Genomic DNA, 22,998 nt, shown 5'->3' on the forward strand with positions numbered 1-22,998 from the left:
AGGGCGACGGAGCAAGAAGGCAGTACTGGGAGCTGGAATAGGATGCTGTTTTATTGCAGCTAGAAGTGGCTGGTGACTCAGTTCCTTTTGGCTTAGCTCTGGCAATTGGATATCCCTGTCCTAGGATGCCCTTTCCAATTGCTCACAGGGCAAAGAAGGTGAACCGTCTTTTTGCTTATGAAGTAAGCTTATCTCCTTGCGTAGCAGCAGCAGTAGCTGTGACAGCGGACAGTGGACACTTGTCCCTTACACATGTGGAATCTAGGTGACCTGTGCTGGACTCCTGGCATTCTTCTGGCACAAAACTTACCCTTACAGTGTGTATCATGGTAATCAACAATCTAGAAACTTAAGGCTCAACTCGAGTTCCAATATTAGAACTGACTTTGGTACTAACAAAGCACCAGGCTAAGGGCTAAACTATGGGCTTTATTTCCCATAGTACATTATGTGAAATCTGTAGTTGTCTTACAGCACCTTGTTATAGCTGGCACATTCCCTTCAGTTTTGAGGGCTTTATACATTCATTGATTGCAAAACCCCTTTTCCTTTAGCCCTGGAGGGGTGGTGACACTGACTTCAACCTCTCTTTGCTCCTCAGCTAGACAAGCTCGGTGTTGTTGCATAAATGGTCATCAGGCACTCAGTTAATCAAATCAAACTTTATTCCTGTGAATTCCTATACTAACATACAAAGTTCTGAGCTGAACCACTGATACATGTGTACAGCTTAAGTAGCTGTGAATGGAAAAATTACTGCTTATATAAAGTTCAAAAGGTAAACGCTCAAAATGCATGTCTGCTTCAGCTACCAGCTCCCTGCTGTAGGTTCAGTTCTAAATATCCTGCTTCTCTTGAAGCTTCAACTTTTGTATTAAAAACTGCAACCATCAGCTTTAAAAAATGAAAGCAGAGACAAATCTAAGAAATAGATTGAAGTATTCCACTGCTGTGGAGTCAGTCCTCACCTTTTCATAACTATTAGAAATGTATACAAATACATGATTTCTCTTGGGTAGACAAGAGAAAAGAAGGGGAAGTCTAACAACTCTTATTTAAACCCTCACCCTTGTACCTGAATTATTTAAACATTTGGCATAAATGCCTTTTAAAGTACTGATGATACACAGTATTACTGCCCCAGTGTACTGGTCAATCAAGGTAAATTGGCACAACAGACACTGAAAATTCTTCAGCCATGCCCTGCTTTTTCTGAGGGGTGTATGAGAGGGAGATGAACGGTTCCTGCTGTATGTGAAGGCTGGGGGGAGCAAGAAGAGTTTGTGGAACTGCAGCAACCACCTTTCACCAAAGCAGCCGTAACAGTGCAGTGGAGTAGGCAGGTTAAGTACACACCGGCTATGCTGCAAGAGGCAGCAGGTACTGAGGTGCTTTCATCTATGCCTAAAGCTTTTTCCTGTTTCTGGGGTCTGAAATGGAAGCTGTAACACAGAACTAAGCTGTTCCACCTGTGACTGTTGTCAGTTACTCACAAGTTGCAGTTGCTGTGACAAGTTGCTAATTGCTATGCAGCTCTGATGAGCCTGGTGTGCAAAAGAGCTCCGCTAACCCCAGAGGGCAGCTGGGTGGGTTGTCACTTACAGCATACGGGCAACATCCCTCTGTACAACTCCAGCCCTCAGTCATGAATTGTGTTGCTCTGAGACCTGCTTTGCCTTCTCCCAGGAGAGGCAGTAGCTGCTTCTTGCAAGGCAGAGCATGCTTGTATAACGAGCATCCTATTTCAAGAATAAAAGTGGCATCTAGAAATAGTTGTTACTGCATCATTTTTGGATAACACTAATACTGCATGTTTAATCAAGTAACATGACCAAGCAGGCATGCCCTCCAGGCCTGAAAGTGATATGAGCTATCCAGCCATGTGAGCTTTTTCCACTCAGCTGAAGAGACACACGGAGCAAGTGGCAGGACTCCAGCCTAAGTATGTGTGTGCTACACCACAGAGACTATGGTGTCAGTCATCTTTAAGAACTCAGTTCTGGCTTTCTGTTCCTCTTCAGCTTCCTGCCCTTCAAGCATATGGACTCATTCATGTCAAGGTGACCCAAACCGGAGCCTGCACAAAGTTACAATTCTGTGCTCTGAACCAGCAGCTATTTCCAGTGGTCTCCCTTATGTTAAGTGTTTAATTCAGTGGTGCTTAGTATATACTCCAGCACTTCTTGGAAGGATTTAGAAAATAATAAAATGCTGCCACCCACTTGTTACAAATGCTGCATGGTGTCCTTAAACCCAGTGACTGTATGTTTTTACCTCAGCTCTAAGTCATACAAGGTAGGGAGCAAACAATTCCTACTTTTATAAGCCCACTCACTGGGACAGAGTACGCAAGTCAGACAGCACTTGCCATGACCTTGGAAAGCCATGGAGCAGAAGGGAGCTGGAGAAGGACAGGGGCCTAGCTGAGGGATACGTCTCAGTCAGTCAGTCATACTCAGCACGTTTAGACAGGACTGGTTATTTTGAGTTAGATGCTTGCCAGCAACAACTGGGAAAGTTCACCACCACAGCACAGATTTTAAAACAGTGCTTTGCCTTAAATCACAGCCTACTGCTGTATGTTACATTAAATCCAACAGGTCAACATAACTCTTCTTAGCACCATTACAGGTCAGGAAGATACATTTATGACATGCAATGCACCTAATGCAGAATCTGCAAGATGGAGACAGTTCTGCTGGTCCAATTCAAGCAGCATGTACGCATCTCTATAAAATCACCTGAATTTAAAAAAATTACAACTCCAGCTTAAGATTTGAGTTCCTAAAATTAGGTCACTGATTTGGCCCTGCTCAAACCATGATGTGATCTACAGGTTTTTGATCCTTTATTTAAATGATCCTTAAACAACCTTTTGTTCTCCAGCTGTTAGAAGGCATCAGTAAGAATCTATTTGTTTCATCATAAGTTTCCGGCTGTACTCATAGGCAAGGAACAGTGCCCCATTGGCCAAGAATGCTCGGATCATAGTTGGCTTTAGTCCAGAATACAAGGCAAGTACACCTGGAAATGAAATCAGAACCAGTTAGCATTTTATTAAAATGCCTATCTGCATCAGCCACTGTGCTTTTACCTTTGGAGGATACTGAAGTAATGCTTCGGCTTAGAGGGGCACACACACACAGAGCTGAACTCACTGGTGTAGCAGCTAACCACAGTGTTACTGGATATTGATACAGACTGAGTATCTCGAGCTGTAACACGAGTGTTGCCATTTAAGCGCTTATCTCAGGTATGACATGAGTCTTCAGAAGGCTACCTTGGTCACCTGAGGACACAGTTCACAGCAGCTGTACCACAGCTAGCAAGGAGACAGAAAGAACAGCAGGACTATGTTGGAGCTCTGCCCTGAGACAGACTCCTGCTCTGATGAGTATCTTCCCTAGTAAGAGGGCCAGGATTCATATCTGCTGCCATGTACATTCTTCCACCATCTTCTGAAGTGCCTGGTGCAGGCCTTTTCCAGAGGTGAGACAGTGAGGTAGATGCCCCAAGCTGCCAGGCTAGATAGGACTGATTTATCAAACAGCCCTCAGCCAGCCATATATTAATTTCTAGAGGTGAAGAAAAACTCTGTACTGAACTTAACCAGTTCCTTCAATTTTCATGTATAGGTTTGGTCATGGATGATAGAGCTCATTCCTTTATCCGCTTTTAATGCATACTGAGCTTTTGTTAGCTTTAAGTGAATTGCCTCCTGAACCAAGAGGCATGGCAGATACAGCAGGTCTCAGTTTCTAGATTCCAAGCTTTCCAGACCACATGAAGCAACACGATTTCTGTTTGTTAGAAACAGTTATGGTCTGTCTCTAACACGTTATCAGTGGACTGGATTTCTTAAGCAATTTTTGGTATTGGAGGGTATAGATTTCAGTCTGCAGCCCTACAGGTTCAGGTGATATGCTACATACTCACCTTCAGTTCTCACAACAGTTACAAATGTTCCCATAAAGCCTGCCTGTTTTCCAGCCATTGAAAGAACCTGAATTCTAGATTTGACACAGTCCACAGGATACACAGCAATCCACAGACAGCTGCCTCCAAAACCTCCGCTTAGTAGCAAAGGAACAGGACCTAAAGTTAAGAAATAAGCTTTTATACACACCGCAAAATATTCACCAACAGAAATATCATATTATTTCATCTACAGAAGTCAAAGAGAACACAAAGGAACCTGCTTATGACAAAAGAGCAGTTTCTGCTCCCCCCAAAACCTTTAAGTTAATTTTAAGCCACTGGTAAGTTGCAAGTCTAACCAGAAGCTCAAAGGTTATGAGGAGTGCCTCTTAGATTATTGGCCATGCTAAAAAAACATAACTCGGAGTTCTGTTTTGACTGTATTAACTAAATGAACTCCACTCCTTTCACACTTGTAATCACTTTCCAATGCTAATTGTGAAATGTTTTAGAGTAACATCACATAGTGTCACTAATCACCTATAGAGATTCAGTTCAGTGAAGTTACTTTGTGATCAGTCATTTTTCATTTTGTGTTTCAGATCACATGTTTATAAACATTTTGCAACAACAAAGACCAGAATGCATGCAGCTGAAATCCTAACTCCCAGCAAGACAAAGTATGATTGTGCAGTCTTTCAACAGGAGACAAGCAATCTTTATTCTGGCATCTCCTCATCTTTTTCATGTCTAATTTTCAATCTCAGTGTTCTCTTACTATCACTGTAATAACAACTAATGGTCAGCATACTTTTCAGCATACACTTGAACATACAGTTCAAGAGAATACAGCTAAAGCCATCAAAATCACTCTAAACAGCCGCTGAAATGAAATAGTTCAGAGTTGTGTTACACTAAAATCAGACATTTAAGTAGTTTTGTAATATTACTGTTAGCCCACTGTATTTATTCTCCATCTACGATGCATCCTGCTCCATTGGAAAGTGGTCACTTCAATATTTCATTACCATATATACAGAATATGGAGGTCTGCATTTTGTGTATGTCCAGTTTCCTTCATTTTACATGTATTTCACAACTGCTGTTGTGAAATATCTCCCTCCCTTACGTCCCCCACGACAGCATGCTAGAATCCTCCTGCAAAAAGGGGCACTGTACCTAATTCATCTTTTGATCTCCCAGAGGCAAAGAACGTCCGGCTCAGTTCATATCCTCCAAAGAAGAAGAAATAGCCTGGGACTTCCCGCAGCAAAGTGCTTGACAGGCCACGGTAAAATCCAAGGGGACCATCCTTTTGAATAACACCCTTCACTACTGACCAAACTGTACTGATAGAGAGGTTGATCCAGTTAGCGACGCTTAATAGCCAGATAATAAGAAGGTTACAGAACAATAAGCAACTGCAGCTACAATGAAGGGTTAGATCCATTGTGTAGACAACAGGTCTCAAGTAAGACTTAGAACAAGATCCTGCCAGGAGCCCTTCACTGGCACCCAGCTTTACTAGTGCCTGAAAGATCTCCAGGCTGCGACCCTCCCAGCTACAACTTGTCTCTGGTTAACAGCGCACTACAAATGTGATGCTGAGCTGATGCAGAATTAAAAATAATAAATGCACATAAAAGGGTTTCAGAGATACTGGGCAGGGTGTATACTTACTTGTGTCCCTGGATTATCTTCCCTGACAACTGCATTTCATGCATGGCCTGCAGCCGGCACTTCACCAGCTCTGTTGGGCAGAGGACAAGGGTGGCAAAGGCAGAGGCGAAGGAGCCTGCAGCAGCGTTCTGCAGATCACTGCAAGAGAGAAACTGCAGAAGGTATTTGGGCACTGACCTTCGGTGCAGTGGAGCCGCTGCACCAGCTATCAGCTTCCTGAACCTGTACTCTAAATATCATCACGAAAAACTGACTGACAGTCTTGGGGGAAAGAGTCTCAAAGGAAAAGGGCAGTTACTTGAACTAGGGAAATGAAAACCTAGCTCATCCCATCTTCATATACAACTCAAATACATCCTTTTGACACCTGAGAAGATATATTGCAACATTTACCCTTCCTGCTATACTTTAATGGTTGCAGCAGAATAGACTATTAATAGAGGTTTTCAGTGGAAGATGCTAAAAATCTGAAACCAAGGCACAATGGACCACTATGATCTTTCTGTGGATGTGCTGCCATGAATGCAACCATGTGAATCTGACATAGCGCAGACAAACATAAACCACACCACTGAACAGGACAGCACCGTAATCTGCATTGACTCACAATATTCTGAAACTGGGACTTACTTTGCAGTGGTATTACACATATCGCAAAGTCTGGGCTGCTAAACTGCCAGGGCTCAAAAGTCCTGGTACTCCAGGATGGTACTGCTTTATGATACAGTTTAAACAGGTTCCTACAGACATTGGTGTGTTGGACAGGAGCCGCACAATAACACAGACAAGTGGAACTTCTCTCTTCCTTCAGAGCCTGGGGAGTCAGCACAGCAGAGACTGACCTCACTGCTGCACAGAAATTCTTTCCATACAAGGGAGATGTTTGCCCTGTGCCCAGCAGTTTTATAACCTAGAGTATCAGAGATTAAAGCTACAACTTTTCACCTTGCAGAAGCATCACGGAACTAAAGTTGTGACATAAAGCAAAGCTTGTGACATTCAGATACGGCAGTAACAAGAACTGTCAAAATGGAAGAAATCAGTAACCGGCCACAGAGCAGCAACTGAATAATATGCAGTAAATAAACGACAACATTAATTGCACAACCCTCTTGCAGCACACAAAGCTTGGCTTAACAGGGATCTGCGATGCAACCCAATAAAGCTCAAGACAGAGCAAGGCAGAGTTAAAAATACAGTATGTGGCTGAGCCCTGCGGTCATTAAGCTATAAGCTAGAGCAAGGCAATAAGGTTACACAGTAGGATAAGAAAATATGGAAGAAGTGCCTTAAAACTATGCACTGAAGGATGCACAGGATCTCCTTCATATCTCCTTCAGGTGAGAAAGAAAACAGATGCTATCAGACTTGAGAAGAATTCGGACACAGGTACATAAAGACCTCGATTTAGCCATAATTCAGATCTTTTCTACTTTTGCCTGTTGACATTTAATTCTACATACAAAAATTCAGCTACACCCACTGTTTAAGCTTTGGTCTTTAATACAATGAACCTCATTGCAGAAGTGATAAGCCTTGAATCCTGTTCAAGTTCCCTCTCAACTCAAAATGCCTAATTCAGTATTTTTTCTGGGTGGGAGAGTTTTGATCACAGAGCACAGCAAGAATCCTCTACTCTTACACTGCTGCTTCTTCTATAAAAGGCATTTATCTTTTCTTCCCCCCACCCCCCCAAGAAAATAACCTGCTGAAGATGACTAGTCACGTACAGAGAAAGTCAAACTGAGGTGAACAAGGATAATGGTTGTCCCAGTTTAGACTTTAGCACGGAATGAAATCAGTTTGGTTGGACTAAATGGATGTTAAAAGATAAATGGAATTTAGCATTTCTCTCTGCATTTGTTTTCTTTTTGACTCATGCATCAGTGGCATGTATTCCTTTAACTAGAAAAAGTGTTGTTTTGTAACTGTCCTTGTAACTGTTTTGCAAGGCACTCACCAGGGTATCCCTAAACACAGGCAGGCTAGGCAAGTTTATTTCCTAGCCATTTAAAGGTATTACTGAAAAGGCAACTTAAAGCAAAGACAAAGTATTATAGCTGGTTTTGAGAAACCTCAAACACTATAAAAATAATGAGAAACTGACAAGCAATTGCTTAGATATGGGTAAGAAAAATAGTCAGGTTCACCTCAGTTTGCGACTTCACACATTTTCTTCTTCAGGCCAAGACAGTATGACAGTTTCTAAACAGCAGAGGCAATGAAGGTAATTTAGTTCTTTACGTGTTATGTCTGGAGGATAGCTACCTCATCAGGGTTTCTTCCCTCCCCTACAGCACACTACAAAGGCTTCTCGACTCTTCCACAATGAGAATGGGTGGAGACATCCTGGACAGACCACATGTACTCAGGGCACCACTGCAGACTATGTCAATACAGTTCTCTCATACGTGCACCTCGTTAAGATGCTCCCACAATGATCCAGATGAAGAGACCAAAGGAGCAGCACCAAGGTAGAAATCTTTCAAGTAAACTTAAATCCTTTTGTGTTATGTTCTAGTGCAGTCATGCAGTCACACTATTTGCTCTTCAATCAACAATGAATTAAAGAGCCATACTAGATCTGAAAAGTACCAGTACCTGGCCAAGGGAAGATGGGTAAGATGTCAGAGGCACTTGCTATTGCTACATATTAAAATTACATTCCCATTCTGTAGCCTACTCCAAAGATGTGGAGTAGTACACCTATGTATACTGTTTGAAAGTTTCCTGCGCTACCTCCACTATATACACCCTAAACATGATGTCTCAGTCACTTGAAGAGATGATCTTAGGACCCCTGCAAGTCTGTGGTCTACCCCCCCAGGAGGATCACAAAAGATGGTTAAGAAGTGAAGTATGCTGTTGGTAGGCATATCTCCTACATTTTAGTGGGTAGAAAAAGATGAGGGGTCTGTAAGCTGAGCAAGCAGAAAATCCCTGACCTAAGAAAGCAGTAAAAAGGTGGAAAAAATTCTGTCTCAGATGAGAGGTCTCAACTGTCAGAAAATAGTGAAAGAGAATTGAAGTAGAGCACCATTAGTATGTTTCTTCATCGCTTCATATTCCCTCATAGCAGGCCTCAGTCTTAAGATACAGCACATCTTAACACACGACAGGAGAACACCTCACATAATGCCACTTTTAGATACTTGTCTTGCACTTCGGTAGCTACCCATGTCATGTCAGAGATCTCAAATGCAGAATCATGGCATCCTTCCATTTGGAGACAGACGTGACAGGCAGAACAAAGCTATTAATGAAAAGCTGAATGTGGTTAACCTTGCATTACTCTTTGAATGAATGGAGTTAGGACAGTATGAGAAGTCTTTTACACACTGTGGGGCAGCACAAGGATGGAGAAGGTGCAGCCACTTTCAGTGCTGCACAGAAGACATACCTTGAGAAATGCGTAACAGTAAGGCACACTGAGACTGCTGGACCACTGACAGCTCTAAAGTGATGCACCTGGAGAAAAGTCATCCCAGCTAGAAAGAGATTGTGATCGTTATGCCAGTGCATAAATCCATGACTTGTTCACATCCTGAATACTCCACACCGCTCTGGTTTTATGAGCTCAAACCCAGATGCATTAGAATTGCAAGAGTTTCAGAGAAAAGCAACAAGGACAGTTAAAGGAACAGCTCCTGAGTGCTCATTGACTAGGAGGGCTGGGATCCTTCCACCTAGCAAACAACTCAGGTGGCAAAAAGGGGCACGGAGCAATGGATAGAGGTCTACAAAATCCCAAGTGGCATGGAGACAGTGGCTAAGGACCAACTGCCTCTTCCAGTTAGAGAACTAATGATTATCACCTGTAGAACTCCCTGCCAAAGTGCACCACAGATGCAAGGAACTGAGGGGAGACTGGACAAGTGCTTCAAAAGAGATCCACAATCACTGACTGGATCACACCAGGCTCAAGAAATCCTCTGAACTAAGAATGCAGCCTGGCAGAGGACTCAGTAAATATTAAACACTTCCTCCCTTCTTTCTCATTCCTTAGGTAACCACTTATTGCCAGTACTGAAGACGACACGCTGCACAAAATTAGACCCTCAGTCTAACTACCATTACATTCAAGCTTTTGAAACTTAAATAAATAAATTTAAAAAGCAAGGCAGTATTAGAAAAGCGTCCTTTCCCCTCCCTCTAAGAGGAACCATTACCTCCCCTGCAAAACCAGAACAGCCTAGAGACCAAAGGAATACCAACTTTCAGGTGCTACAATGCTCATTCCCTTTGGTAAGATGTTCCAGGTCTTGAATATTTCAATTAAGTTGTGATTATCTAAACCAGCCAGCTCCAGTGACAAGTAGATGGCCCTGCTGTAGTTAGACACCATAGCCTAGCCCAAAGGTCTATATTCCAAAACACTGCATACTGGCAGAGGGGGGAGCTGTGACATCAGTGGCACCCTGACAATACAGTATTTGCAAGTAGCAGTTGCATGACTTTTTATTTATTTTAAAATATGAAACGGATTTCTATTACTAACCTGAGCTTTGTTTTCCTGTCTACTCCAACAATTCTTCTCACAATTTGTTGGCAAAATCCATAGCACATGAACAGAACGGAGTTCTCCGCGATGTTGGCTACAAGCGCTGGTGTGGTTCCCTTGTAGAAGCCTCGAAACCCCACTTGCTTATAGGTTTTCACAAAACAGTCAACAATTCCTCTGTACATGTTGGGGAACGTCTGCATCTTCACCTTTGCGGTGTCAAAGGGCTGGCCAGTCACCACGCATGCTGTCCCACCTAAGCAAGCAGTGGAAGTTAAGAGGGCAGGTGAAGGTTATCACAACTAAAATGCCTATACACAAACTGCACCATTAGGAAAATCATGCAGAAAGCACAAATGAAAGTTCTCTGCAGGAAAAGACAACTGCACTGATTTTAGCACAATGGCATCAATTGTCAGTGGTGAGTTTAGTTACCTGAAGAAAAAAATCATGCATAAGAGCAGTAACAGCTGCTCAGTTTAATGATTCTCATTAAACATTTCTACCTTACTAAAAGCAACCATCTAAATGAATCTGTTTCCTTACATAAACAGGTACTGAATTAGAGGCATTGTTCTGCAATCAAGTCACTTGTGTTAATGAGTTAAGCAACATTTTCCCTTGCTCATTAATGCAGTGGTTCAGAAGCCATCTGATTTTACATTCCAATAATAACAAAAAACTGAAAGATCTGTAATCAATTGAGACAAAGATTCCCCCAGGACAAGAGGAACACTGCTGAGAGAGTGCTAAAACTGATGATGCATTATAAATTGATAACAAAAGACTCCAGCTCTTTACTTCAAAACTCCAGATGATTCTTATTTACATTTATTCCCACATATTGGAAGAAAGCGTCCAGGATAAGCTGAAAAAGGGCAAAAGGGCAAAGTTTCTCAACATGTTATCTTTTCCAAACTGAACTGCAAGGTCAATACCCTGAAAACTTGTGAGATATTTCCATCAACATCATCAATAACCACTTTGCCCACAGTGCAGTGTTCTTCCACATGATCTACCTCAACTCAGTAGCCTGCAGAAAGAGCTAACGTTACACTTTTTCAGTAAGAAATACCAGCGTACACTGACAGCAATCTATTAGGAGCCAATACCTAACAGGAAGCAAGATAGGCATACCTTATATAAACTTTATGGTTTTGCTTTTTTAGTAAGAGAGAAGAACCATCCTAAAACAGAAGCTCATCTTTGTCCAAAGCACAGTTGACATGCATAAACCTTAAAGAGGGCAAGTTAACAGGATGTTTTTTCAGCTATGAAACTGAAATAATTATCTGTAAATGCAGATAATGTAAAGAAACTGAAATAGAAAAAAAAGTACGAATCCAATTAAGATTAGTTATTTTTCTTCTAAGTGGGGAGTAGAAGAGTAAGCAAGTGTTTGTTTAACCAGGGTGATTTTCAACTTATTCTACTCCTTGCAAACACATTTGTGTTACATTGTTGCTCCTCTGCAAAGAGGAACTCAAGATCCTAGCTCCCATAAAACTTCATTCTCAACCAGGCAGATCGTTAAAGCTTCAGAGCAAATCATGCAAGGAAGCATGAAGAGCTTCTTGCTCTGGGAGGGATAACCAAGGAGAAAAGTAGCTGGCTCAGACCAGTAACATCCATGTAAGCCTCAGCTGAAAAGCAGAGCTGAAAAGGCTCAGCCAATGCTACTTGCAGGCAAGTCAGGTAGATACTAATCTACAGGACAAACACTAGGTTCCTGTATAAAGGTAGACCTAAAGCATCCACATGTAGTAAAATAACGGCCGTTGGAAGACACCCAAGAAAACCATGAATGGTCTTTGGAATGCAAAACTAAAAAATTGGGAGTTGACTGTGAAAGCCACTCCAAAAAGAGAAAGGGCTCTCCTTACGCTGTCGTTGGAGGTGGCACAAGAAGCCCAGTAAACTACAGCAATGAACTTGTAAGCCTCAAGGTGAAGACCAAGAATCCCAGTTAATATCTAAAATATTAAAGAAAAAAATAATTCTTCCAGCCAGCAGTAAATAGTCTAAAACAACACCACCACCAAAACAAACCAGAAAAACAAAAGTCAACCCTGCTTGATCATTTAGACAAATGTAGTCCTAATAAGAACATGGGAATGGTGGGGAAGAGAGTCCTACTTAATCAAAGAAGTGATTAGAGGTTGCTCAGATCCTAGGCAAAGGACTATGACCCACAGGCAGCTAAATGACTTATTTATTCCTGTTCAGAATTTACCTGCCCCAATGTCATTACTTATCAGCTAGTCGAGACTGTATCCAGAGAGGAAGGTAAAACCAGGTCACGCATTTGCTGGAGGAACTAGCTGTTTGCCTAGTTAAATAAACTTTCTAAAGGGTATAGAGACATACGTAACACAGAAATGAGTACTACCAATGAACATAGGCAATACAAAGCAAGTATGTGGAAAGAATATGGAAAATAAACACTAGAGGAATGGTAAAACTATCTATTACAACAGAAGTGGCAAAGAAAAAGAACAAGAACAATAATTTAGGATTATTGAAGTCATGTTGAAAAAGGTCTGAATGCCTTCATCTTATCTGAAGGAAGGAGAACTGTATCAGAGAAGAAAACAGCACAATTAGTTCTAAGATCCTCTAAGCTCTACTGTGAAAAACCAGGCAAACCTCAAGTGCATGCCCTGTTAGCCTGAATGTGGGCATGGAACAGTATCACCAAGCAATGGATTTCTAAGCTAATGCTAGTTTCCAGCTCTTGTAGTAGCCAAGATGAGACACACCAGGCTTCAACTCACAAAGACAACTTCCTAGGCCAGAGTGCTCCACTGCCCTGGATGTTAATAGCAGCATTCCTGAGCTGAAGTACCAGGAAGGAAGCAATCACGCCTCCCATTTAAGCACCTGGGACCATCCACAAACCCATCAAGAACTGCACAGATACCAAGTTGCTACTTTGGAAAATAGAGCAGATATTAATAGCCGTTCTTTACTGAGGACCCAAAAACCAAGGAGAATGAACAGACTAACAGAAACATATTTTTTTTAAGGCAATGAAGGAATAATAGCAGAAACACTTCTCTTCCCTTGCAGGGAAAGAGGCTGTTGTCTAGTCAATGACACATTTTGCAAAGGCTAACAAAGCAGATAACTCACTGGGCAAAATGTGGCAGCAGGTGAAATGCTTTATGAAGGTGCCACATTGGACTCATGTTATCTGTCCCCCCTTGCTTTCTCACTGCTTTTAGGTTAACTCCACTCTGACAAATGGCCTCAGATAACTACCCTTGAATGCACTCAACACCATTAATACTGTCATAATCACAGCATTAACACCATCATAAAAGGACTGACTGTAATAGCTATTGTATGGGAAAGAAAAAACATGAAACTGTTTAAACTGGTTACAACAGCACATTAGGCAAATCTTTCCTTCCACCTTTTCTGTATAAACATTGTCAGCTTGGAAATGCCAAAAAGACCTCTTTTTCCCAGTAGAGTTAAAAAACAATTCAGCCCTCAGCCACAGACATTACCAAGGTCGTAATGTCAGCAAGACATGGCAACTGTTTTCACATTTGTGACTGTCACAACTGGTCCAGCAAAACTTTATAGCACAGACTAGACAGAAGTGGAAGTTAGTTAAGCGAATTCATCATCAGTCCCACTACTGAGCTGCACCAGGGGAGATTTAGACTGGATATTAGAAAAAATTTCTTCACGGAAAGGGTAGTCAAGCACTGGAACAGGCTGCCCAGAGAGGTGGTGGACTCACCATCCCTGGAAATGTTAAAAAAAATGGGTACACGTGGCACTTTGGGACATGGTTTAGTGGGCATGGTGGTGTTGGGTTGATGATTGGACTGATAGAGATCCTTTCCAATCTTACTGATTCTTAGTTTTTAGCTTCATTATAAATAACCCAGCCACCAAGCCAGGAAACATGAAATTGCTACTCTACCCTTAATTGGTTTAGTGGTGGACTTGGTAATGTTAGGTTAATGGTTGGACTGGATGATCTTAAAGGTCTTTTCCAACATAAACGATTCTATGATTCTCAGCTTTTAAAGATTCACACTGGGATGTTGTCTGAGCCAATTACCCTTCAGATCACCTCTTGCCTGTTTCAATTAGAGAGGGTTCCTGTGACAAAAAGCAGCACCTCAATCACTCACACACTGAGTTCATTCCAAAACTCTACTTGCGACTGATTCTTAAACTCATGTAAGTATGAGAACCAACACTGAAAATTAAACCTCCTTCTGGAAAATTGTTAGTCTGAAATAAGGGTTACACCTTCGCTGTTTGGCAGGGGTTTCACCAGGGAGGAGCGACAGTGATGCAGTTACAACACTGGCTGAGGTCAGCTGCTTCACCTCCATATCCTTAAAATACAGAGAGGCTTTTTCTAGCAACAGGAAACTGCTTTTATATTTGTCAAAGCTATTAAAACTGTCCCTCAGAAGTTTTGTGCAATTAAGTTCTCTCCAGCATTACCTGCAGCTCCTGCTGTGAGGTCAATAGCAGCCTGAATAGCAGAGTTGATCCTCATGCTTCACACTTGTTTATCAGTCACTTCAGAGTGAAGTCTCTCGTTTCCTGGCAGGTGTAGAGATACTTGTCTCCTGAGGGAAGAGAAAGACAAAGAAGCATAGACGATTCACAGCAATAACTCTGACAGGCAAAAGCATCACACGAATGCTTGTGCTTCCACTCTTCCATTTAGCTTGTTTAGAGACAGAAAATGCCAGGACTGAGACATAGCATATTTGTATTTTGACTGACTAGTTTTGCCACATTAGGCAAGTCTGCTGGAGTATCACTGCCTGGCTTCAGATTACTTGGGCTTTCCAGCTTCTAGTCTCCCTGGATCTCTCAAATGAAAGCAAAGAGTATGTCCAGGGAACAGTGTTGAGCATTACCTTTCTATTGATTATAGAAGCATAGTCTCCATCAGGTGTCTAAGGCTAGCTGGCAGGAATATTTCACCCCCGTCTCAGCTCCCCACCTATAAAACAAAACAGAGAATTGCTCTCCCTATGGTGAACAGCAGCTAAGAAAACTGTATTTGTGACAATACAGGCACATTAGGTATTTCTATGTGGCTCTCAGAAGATATGAGCAGAAAAGGAATGAATATGAACATCTAGAATTGTGTCTGGCTGTCATGTTCCCAGTGCAAGTCCCTCACACACCAGCATATTATAAATAAGAATTACCCCTCATCTCTCAGGAAGACAGCTGGAAAGCAGAAATACAAAGGTGACACTTTCAAATAAAACATTCAAATTAATTCAGTTCTCAAGTTTGCAGCAAGGTACTTTCACTGGGCGAGCAGTTAAAACAAGCTTGCTTATTTGGAGTAAGATTACTGAGCCAAAGATCTCCCACTGTTTCAGAACCATGTCGCTGAGCTAGACACTTGGCTGGAAGTGCTGTCAAAAAAGTTGCATGAGTCTAAAAAACCACACAAATACACACATGAATCCACCATTCATTGACTGTTAAGCTTGTCTTCAAGCAGAATACATCAGTAAACAGAATGTTCTTCACTCTTCTACCGACTGTAATGGTTCCTTTGAAGCCTGTTGTCTCCCAAAATATACTTTGGAGTAATATGAATAGTAAACATAATTTCCAGTAGGCTACATTGAAAGAATAATTTAAAAAAACCACACTATATGAACGACATTCTTTTTACAACTTTTACGTTACAAGCACGGACACTTGCATACAAGCAAGGCTTTTAGAAAGCCTGTCTCTAAACAGATATATTATTCCTGAAGCCTAAAAAAACCCCAGTAGGCCAAATACTGTCACTCAGTAACTCCACATGTCCAATTTGTTTCAGATGTGTTGCAGGAATGTGCATGTAATGGGTCTAAAAAAAATAGTCACTACTTTTGTAATAAATGACATTAATACATGCTATTTCCAAGTTGTGGTTACAGATTTGAACAATTTCACTATGGACAGCATGGTATGCTAGGTGTTATTTCAAAACAGAGGCTCCAAGACCAAGTTATATTTCATTATCCTATACACCTCATTAGCGTTCACACAGCACTCTGCAGTTTTGCTTCTCATTTAGAGGAAGAAAGGAACGACAGATCAGTGAGACAGCGTCTGAATGAAGGGAATTACTAGAGAGCAACAATTGCCTGCCTTCAGTAAAATGTACACTGCTTGCATCATGCTGAGTGCTTACCAACTTGTGCCAGTCCCTGAAGGGAGCACATGCCAAATCACCCAGAGATACCCACTGAAAGCTTGGTAGCAGAAGGAAAAACAGACATGCCTATGAAAATATGGAAGTTTTAAACACCAAGGAAGTTTAGTTTCCCGATCCGCAAGAGCACATTGCCACTTTCAGAAGATTTAAGACTTAGTCAAAACTACGCCGGTATTATATATGTACATACCTTCCCTCCTATTTTTTTCCTATTTGTAATAATAGTAGCAGATTAAAAAGTGCTTGTAGATATAGCAAGGCAACAACTCAGTTTTCCAAAGCGAATCCAAGCCTCAAACCTGGAAACACAGAGGCGTTAAGTTAGCGCAACAGGTCCCACAGAGTCCTCCACCCGCAGCCCCAGATGTTCTTCTCCGCCGATGCATTCTCCAAACGCTAAGACACCCAGAAGGCAGCACTGCTCCTTGCAAGAGCCTGCAAAGACAGGCCATAACTCCGCTTCCCCAGGTCACGGCAGGCCGGCACCCCAGCAGCAGCAGGGCAGCACCAGTGCCAAGCGCGCAGGCTGTCACACGTGCTCATGGCCGGCGCAGAGATGGGCTCTCCGCTGCCCAGACGCCAGCTCCAGGGCGGGCAAAGCCAAAGAGCAGCTTTCCTTAGGAGAGGAAGGCTCAGGCTGCGACCGCGGTAACCCCGCGTTCCCAGAACACCCACCCGTTCCGAGCAGCAGGGCCCCGGCCTGCCTCTGGCGGGGAGATGGCAGCGGCCCGCCGGGCCAGGAGGCCGCCGAACCCAACCCCGCACCGCCCCCGCCCCGACGCCTCTCCCGGGCGGCTGCGCGCAGCCCACAGCCTCCCGCGGGGCCGCGCACCGCCGAGGCCGCGCCGCACCCGGGGCCCGCCCGCCAGGCCCCGCAGGCCGCGGCGCAGCCCGCAGCCCGCAGCCCGCCCGGGGACCCCTCCGCTCCGCGCCGAGCTGCGGCCGGCCCGGCCCGGCAACGGGGAGGGCAAGGCCGCCCGGCGCCAGCACTCACCACAGCACGCTACCCGCCCGGGCGGCCCCGCCGCCGCTCCCCTATATAGGCGGCCGAGCCGCCGCGGCCCCGCGGAAAACGCGGGCCGGGGAGGCGGTGGGCGGGCAGCGGGGCCGGGCGGCCTGCGGTGCCCCCGGCGGCGAGAGGCGGTGCGGGGCTGGGCGGGCGCGGAAACGCCCAGCGGGGGTCGGGGACAGGGTTTGGGGTCCCCGGCAAGCACCAGCCGCAGCACCGCCCCCGCCCCGCTCCCCCTCAAAGCCCCGGCAGGGGCGGGGGGGGTGGCGGAGGCCCTGGCCCCTGAGGGCGCGGCCCGCGGGTGGGGGTGGACGTGGTGGCGGCTGTGAGGGCAAGACGCGGGCTGCTGCTGCTCGGGCCGAATAGCAGCACATCATCGTTTTTTCCCCCAAAAAACCTGTGATTGGTGGGCCGTGTTTAAGCTTACTGAGCAGGATTTAACTGAATTTACGAATTAGAACCACAACATTTTTGTTTTGTTTGTTTGTTTGTTTTTAAAGAAGGTTTTCTTTAGGAATTAAGTACCCTGAAGTAACAGCAGTGTGTGCCTACAGGGGAACCCTAGCAGAGCTGCTGTAACTCCCAACACAGGTATTTATCCAGCAGCCACAGTCTGACTAGAGCTTTTTTTTTTTTTTTGGCCTCCTGCTAGTTTGCAGTATTTGACACATGTTTTCAATGTCATTCGAGCTATGCAGGAGAAGGAAAATGAACCGGTGGCCATCTTTTTGTACTGCATGCCTGAATAAAGGTTATGTCAAACAAAAATGACTACTCCGTCTTCCCTAAAATACAAAATTCCCCATTAAGTTTCATGTACATGTGAGAGGACTAAGCCATACAGGTTTAGAGCTATTTTATACTTAAAAAATAAGGATAGAGCAGTCTAAAATCTTACATCTAAAGGTATAGTTATACCTGATATCTTGGATACTAACTAAAATAAAAAGGATTTTCTTCTGCCTCTTTAGTTGAATTCAATAATCAAATAATTGTGGAGATGCAGACTAGGAGGTGTTCCTGTTCAGATGTCTGCTAAAAACTCTAGCTTTACTTGCACATAAAAGACAGTGACCTGTAGCACATTTATGTGCTACAAATTGGACGTGGACAGACATTGCAGTTGTGAGCAATTTGTAAGCAATCTGTAAGCAATTTGCTGCAGATCAGCAAGTGACTTCTGCTAAGCTGAGATGTCACTTTTGTAGTCCTAACTTTTTGGCAATATGAAGTGGAATATGGTGGCTTAAACCGGCGTGCTGAGGGTTAATACCACTTTCCTCAGGTGAAACTGTGCAAAACTTCTTTTTTTCCCTTCTTCTTTGGATTAAGAATTAATAGAGGTGCTTGCAATAAGGCTCTTCAGAAGCAACGCCCAGGTGAAAGCAGTAGGACAGTGTACAGCCTGTGGAAAGGTTAATGAGCATTATCTAGAATGCATATCAGTGATCAGTAATACTCGAGATACTCTGCCAGACCAGGCAGTGTTTCTGGGAAGCGCTGTACGCCTGCAATCCCTGCTGAGCTGCATGTGTTTGCGTGGATTGAGACACACAGACCTACATATTTGAGCTTAGATCCATGGTGTATTCCCCAAAATAAAACTGACTGTTCCTACTTTCAAAGCCCAAACCAAGGAAAAAGCATTATAAATACCAGAAAGTTAAAAGTACATTTTTTTTTCCTGTCACTTCTAATTAATTGTAGGCTTCAGATACAGCTGATTTTTCTATGTGGTTATTTTCTTGAAGCATTCCTTTTAAATGCTTTGGGGCAGTTCTTCAAAATATGGCAATTGTTAAGGAAGAGCAGGCTAGGTTATAAATGGTTTTAGAAACAATACATCAAATTGTAAATTACTTTATTGCTTTAATGTATAAATAATTGCTGAGTCTGTGGTAACCAGTTAGTGACGGTGAGTTAGTTGTGCATCTCAGATGATCTGAAATGCTGAGATTACTGTTTAATCATAAAGAATTTTGACCTGTGTGCTGACTTCTTTTTTAGCAGGGCTGTAGCGCTATTGGAAGATTCAGCTGGTGAAAAGTATCTAACCCCTAATGCAATGAAGCTTGACTAAGATGCCATTAAATCACGTGCTGCCTGCTGCTGCCGTTTACCAGCTGAAGCAACAGGCCTAGAGTATTCCAGGATGCTTGTTCAGAACCACGTTCCTCGGGCAGAACACCAGGCCTGGTCTGCTCTTGTTTGGACCCCGTACAAAAGATGGAGTTGGTGAGAGTACTTGAAATGTTGCCTGGGAGATTTTGTAGCCGTGAAATGCAGCGCTACAATGAGCATATTGCCACCTCATGGCTATTTCTGCTACCTGCACCCGTGTCTACTGAGTCAAATGGTATTTTTTGTCCTTGCACTGTGCTGGTGTGGAGGTCCTGATGGACAATTTGTTTGGGGCTTTGCTTCAAGGTTCCCCTCAAAGGATTTAGGCAGGACAGAGATGGGACATGTGTGCAGAGAGCTTGGCTTGCAAGTGCTTTGCAGGAACGTGGAAGTGTTTTCTGGGGTTGAAGGGGTCTGGCTTGGGGTATGGGTGGTTGGCTTTGGACAACAGCTCACTGTGTGATGGGAGGGGCACAACCGCTCTTGAGCAGAGTGTTCCCGCACTGGAGGGATGGCTAACTTCTGGGAGCTGAAAAGCTGGGAGGGGGATGCTATGGAGACTTGTCTGACGCAGGAGAGGAAAGGGTTTCCTTGCAAGGTGCATTCCTTTCCATCTTGCAGGATCCCAACAGTCCAAGCCTGTCTCCTGGGCCCACCATCTCCAGCCAACCACAGGCAAACCATTTGCTCCCTGAAAGCCATTTTGCCTTTCCTGATTCTTAGAGAAATCCTCATTGCACAGGAGGATGAACATCAGTTCTTTGCCAGTGTTGTCCCAGAATAACAGCCAGAGCTGCAGAAATGAGACTATCAAAACTTTGCAGCGGATGTTGTCCAGACTGTTTGGAGAGGTGGGTCAAGCAGTGCATGGGGTTTGTACATGGAGAGAAAGTAAGATGGCTTCTGCATGTAAGGCCTTACAGAGGTGATAGTGATTTGGGTACTGATGTACTACTGTCAGCTGCAAGTGAGAGGACAGTGTTGGCCTTTCCAGAGTAGGTTGCAGTCAATGAAGGGAAGGTTTGGGCGACAGCTTTGAACCACATGTTTTACAAGGATCTTTGGCCCTAACCTAGTGCAAAATAGACTCCCCAAGTCAGAGGTGAGGAGCCTCAGCACTAGGCATTTCAGTCTGCTAGCCCATTTCTGTTGCAAATTAATTACTAGCGTAGACAGTCCCACCACCTTGGGAACTCCAGAACTTCCTGAACTGTGGTGTCTTCCTAGTAAGTGTGGAGATTGAAGACCTGACTGCAAATCTATCTGGAAGCACAGGGATGAAGGATAGTGCAAGTCTGAGAGGGGAAAAAAGCTCATGTTCTTCCTATGGGGATCATTCTGAGAGAGAGAAGAGACTAGTTGCAGCCACCATTTTATCACTTGGTATTTGCTCACTGTGACTCTAAAGCAATGGAGAATATGTAGGTAAACAGTGCAGCCGGGCAGTGCAGGATGCATAGCTGTGTGAAAAGGCAGCTGAAGACCACCAAAATAATTTGGAGCAGATTTGCTGGCACAGACATTACTGTGACTACTGATTCCAACAGGAGTGAAAACGTCAGAGGTGTTCAGCTGTGTTCAAGGATTGTGTTGATATGGTCTGATTTACAGCAGAATAAACCACCCACAGAGAGAGGTCTTTGGAGGAATGTTTCTTTGCGGGGTAAGAATTGTACTTCCAGGTTCTGTTTTCTGTACTTTGACTGCACAATAAATAGTTTTTCTTAGTTTGCTTAATATTCTTGGTAACTACCAGTTGCTATGGAGTTATGGGGCACCATGAGCCTTTTCTGCCTGGTTATTAACCAGCTGCAAATACTTACCCTTAAAATCTTGTGCAAAACGAGCAACCTGAAAGACCAACACGCAGAGCTGAAAATGGTCCATTTCTTGGATGTTTTTGTAAGACTTCTATCAATTTATTTTAATGAGTAATGGTTCAGGCAGCGCAATGGATTTATGGAGAGTTAGTTACTGAATATCAACCAAACTCTGGGAATTGTCTTAGTACATCGCTTCAGCTGGGGCAACGTGATACTACCCAGCAGCAGCTCACAGGGAAGGAGGGTTGTGATGCAAAAGAGTGGATTTTTAGGAGTAAAAGTAACTTGTTAGTGAAGTTACCTAGATTGAAAGATCTGTGTGGGGGAAATATGGGGCATTTGTATATCAAAGGTAAAAAAGTCACTTGGGAATTGCTGTTGCATGCAATAGGAAAACAAAAACCACTTTGGAGGACAGAAAGCACACGGACGTGTGAGTATTGCCAAAAGTCAGGCAGAGTCTGAGGAAACTGGCCAACAGCAGCAGTTCCCAGTTCATTGGATTTTTGTTTTCAGTTTGGTTTCAGACTGATTTGAGCCAGACCCAATATTTTCCTTCCATTTCTGGTACGTCTGAAGTTCCTCTGATCCTTTTCAGCTAGATCAGGGTTCTTGTTAGTATTTGCACTCACAGCAGGAAGCCTTTTCCTCAGCAACAGCTAAAGGTCTCAAGGCAGATCCACTCTATGTGTCTGACCCCAGGCTGGACACCCCAAAGCCATCACGGGCATATCCTGGAACATCTCTGGCATTTGTAAGCCCAGTTATTCTTTAGTTGTGGACAGATTTTGCCCGGAAAAGGAAGGTTGTCTCCTTTCTCCCTTCCCTTGCCAGCTTGTGCTTCCTACGTGATACCTCTGAGCCGTGGTTGACATCTGCCACCCAGGTGGAAAGAGAGCACAAGGAAAAAAGTGCAGCAGCCTTGCCGGATGCAGAGAGGAGCTCCGCACTCCTTGGGTACCTGAGGTCCCTCTGAAAACGGCAAGAAGCGAGGCAATGAACAGGAGCTGGGTGCCAAAATGCCGCTGTGGAACCAGCCACGCACCAAAAGCACCGTACAGGCTGAAACCCGAGGCCCGGTGTTTTATATTTAATGTTTAGAGTACCACAAGCTTTAGAGAAAGGTGAGAGGTGCTTGAATTAGCTGGCTGTAAAGGAAGTTACTTTTAAATTTCTTAAAACAATTTATGCCCTGAAATACAGGATCGTCTGTCCTTTGGAGGGGTAACTTTGGTCTTCAGATACCCTAGCAGCACAGTTCTGGGTGCTGCTGTTTCGTTTGTCCTCATCTGTACTGCTGACAAGTCAAAAAAAGGACTCGTTTTGGTACTTAAATCTATGGATTCTATTAAATCTATTTCTTAAATATCAACAATTATGTACTTAACGCTTAGGAAACTGGCATGGGTGAGCCATCCTCCCACTGGGACAGGACCGGTGTCTCTAATGCAGACCCAATTTAGTGAGTATTCAGTGATGGAAATAATGAGAACTGTTGGACTAGACACGTGAACTTAATAAACACAGATATTTTTGTTTCCTCTACAGAATGATTAGAGGTAAGTGCTTTGTGGCCCTAACTGGAACCCTCGTGGGTATCTGGTCTTCTGCAACCATTAAGTGCTTCACAAGGGCTATCCCAAGACATGGTTTACGTGCCTGCAACTCCTGGCACCAAGTGAAAAATCTGTACGAAACTGGCTGTGACTGGGATGGTTTTGGCAGAGGACCGGGCACC

At 43.8% G+C, this 22,998-nt stretch overlaps 1 protein-coding gene across 1 annotated transcript; it reads right to left on the reverse strand.

Annotated features, from left to right (window-relative positions):
* Positions 1 to 2,899: 2,899 nt before the first annotated feature.
* On the reverse strand, positions 2,900 to 14,627 carry SLC25A15 (solute carrier family 25 member 15). Its single transcript, XM_009487270.2, has 6 exons — positions 14,573 to 14,627; positions 10,097 to 10,355; positions 5,599 to 5,736; positions 5,098 to 5,267; positions 3,937 to 4,095; positions 2,900 to 3,024 (listed from the first exon to the last, which is right to left on the reverse strand). Exons 1-6 carry the CDS (start codon positions 14,625 to 14,627, stop codon positions 2,900 to 2,902), a joined length of 906 nt encoding a protein of 301 aa, XP_009485545.2.
* Positions 14,628 to 22,998: the final 8,371 nt, after the last annotated feature.

Source organism: Pelecanus crispus, chromosome 1 (genome assembly GCF_030463565.1).
Source record: "Pelecanus crispus isolate bPelCri1 chromosome 1, bPelCri1.pri, whole genome shotgun sequence".
Lineage (NCBI taxonomy): Eukaryota > Metazoa > Chordata > Aves > Pelecaniformes > Pelecanidae > Pelecanus > Pelecanus crispus.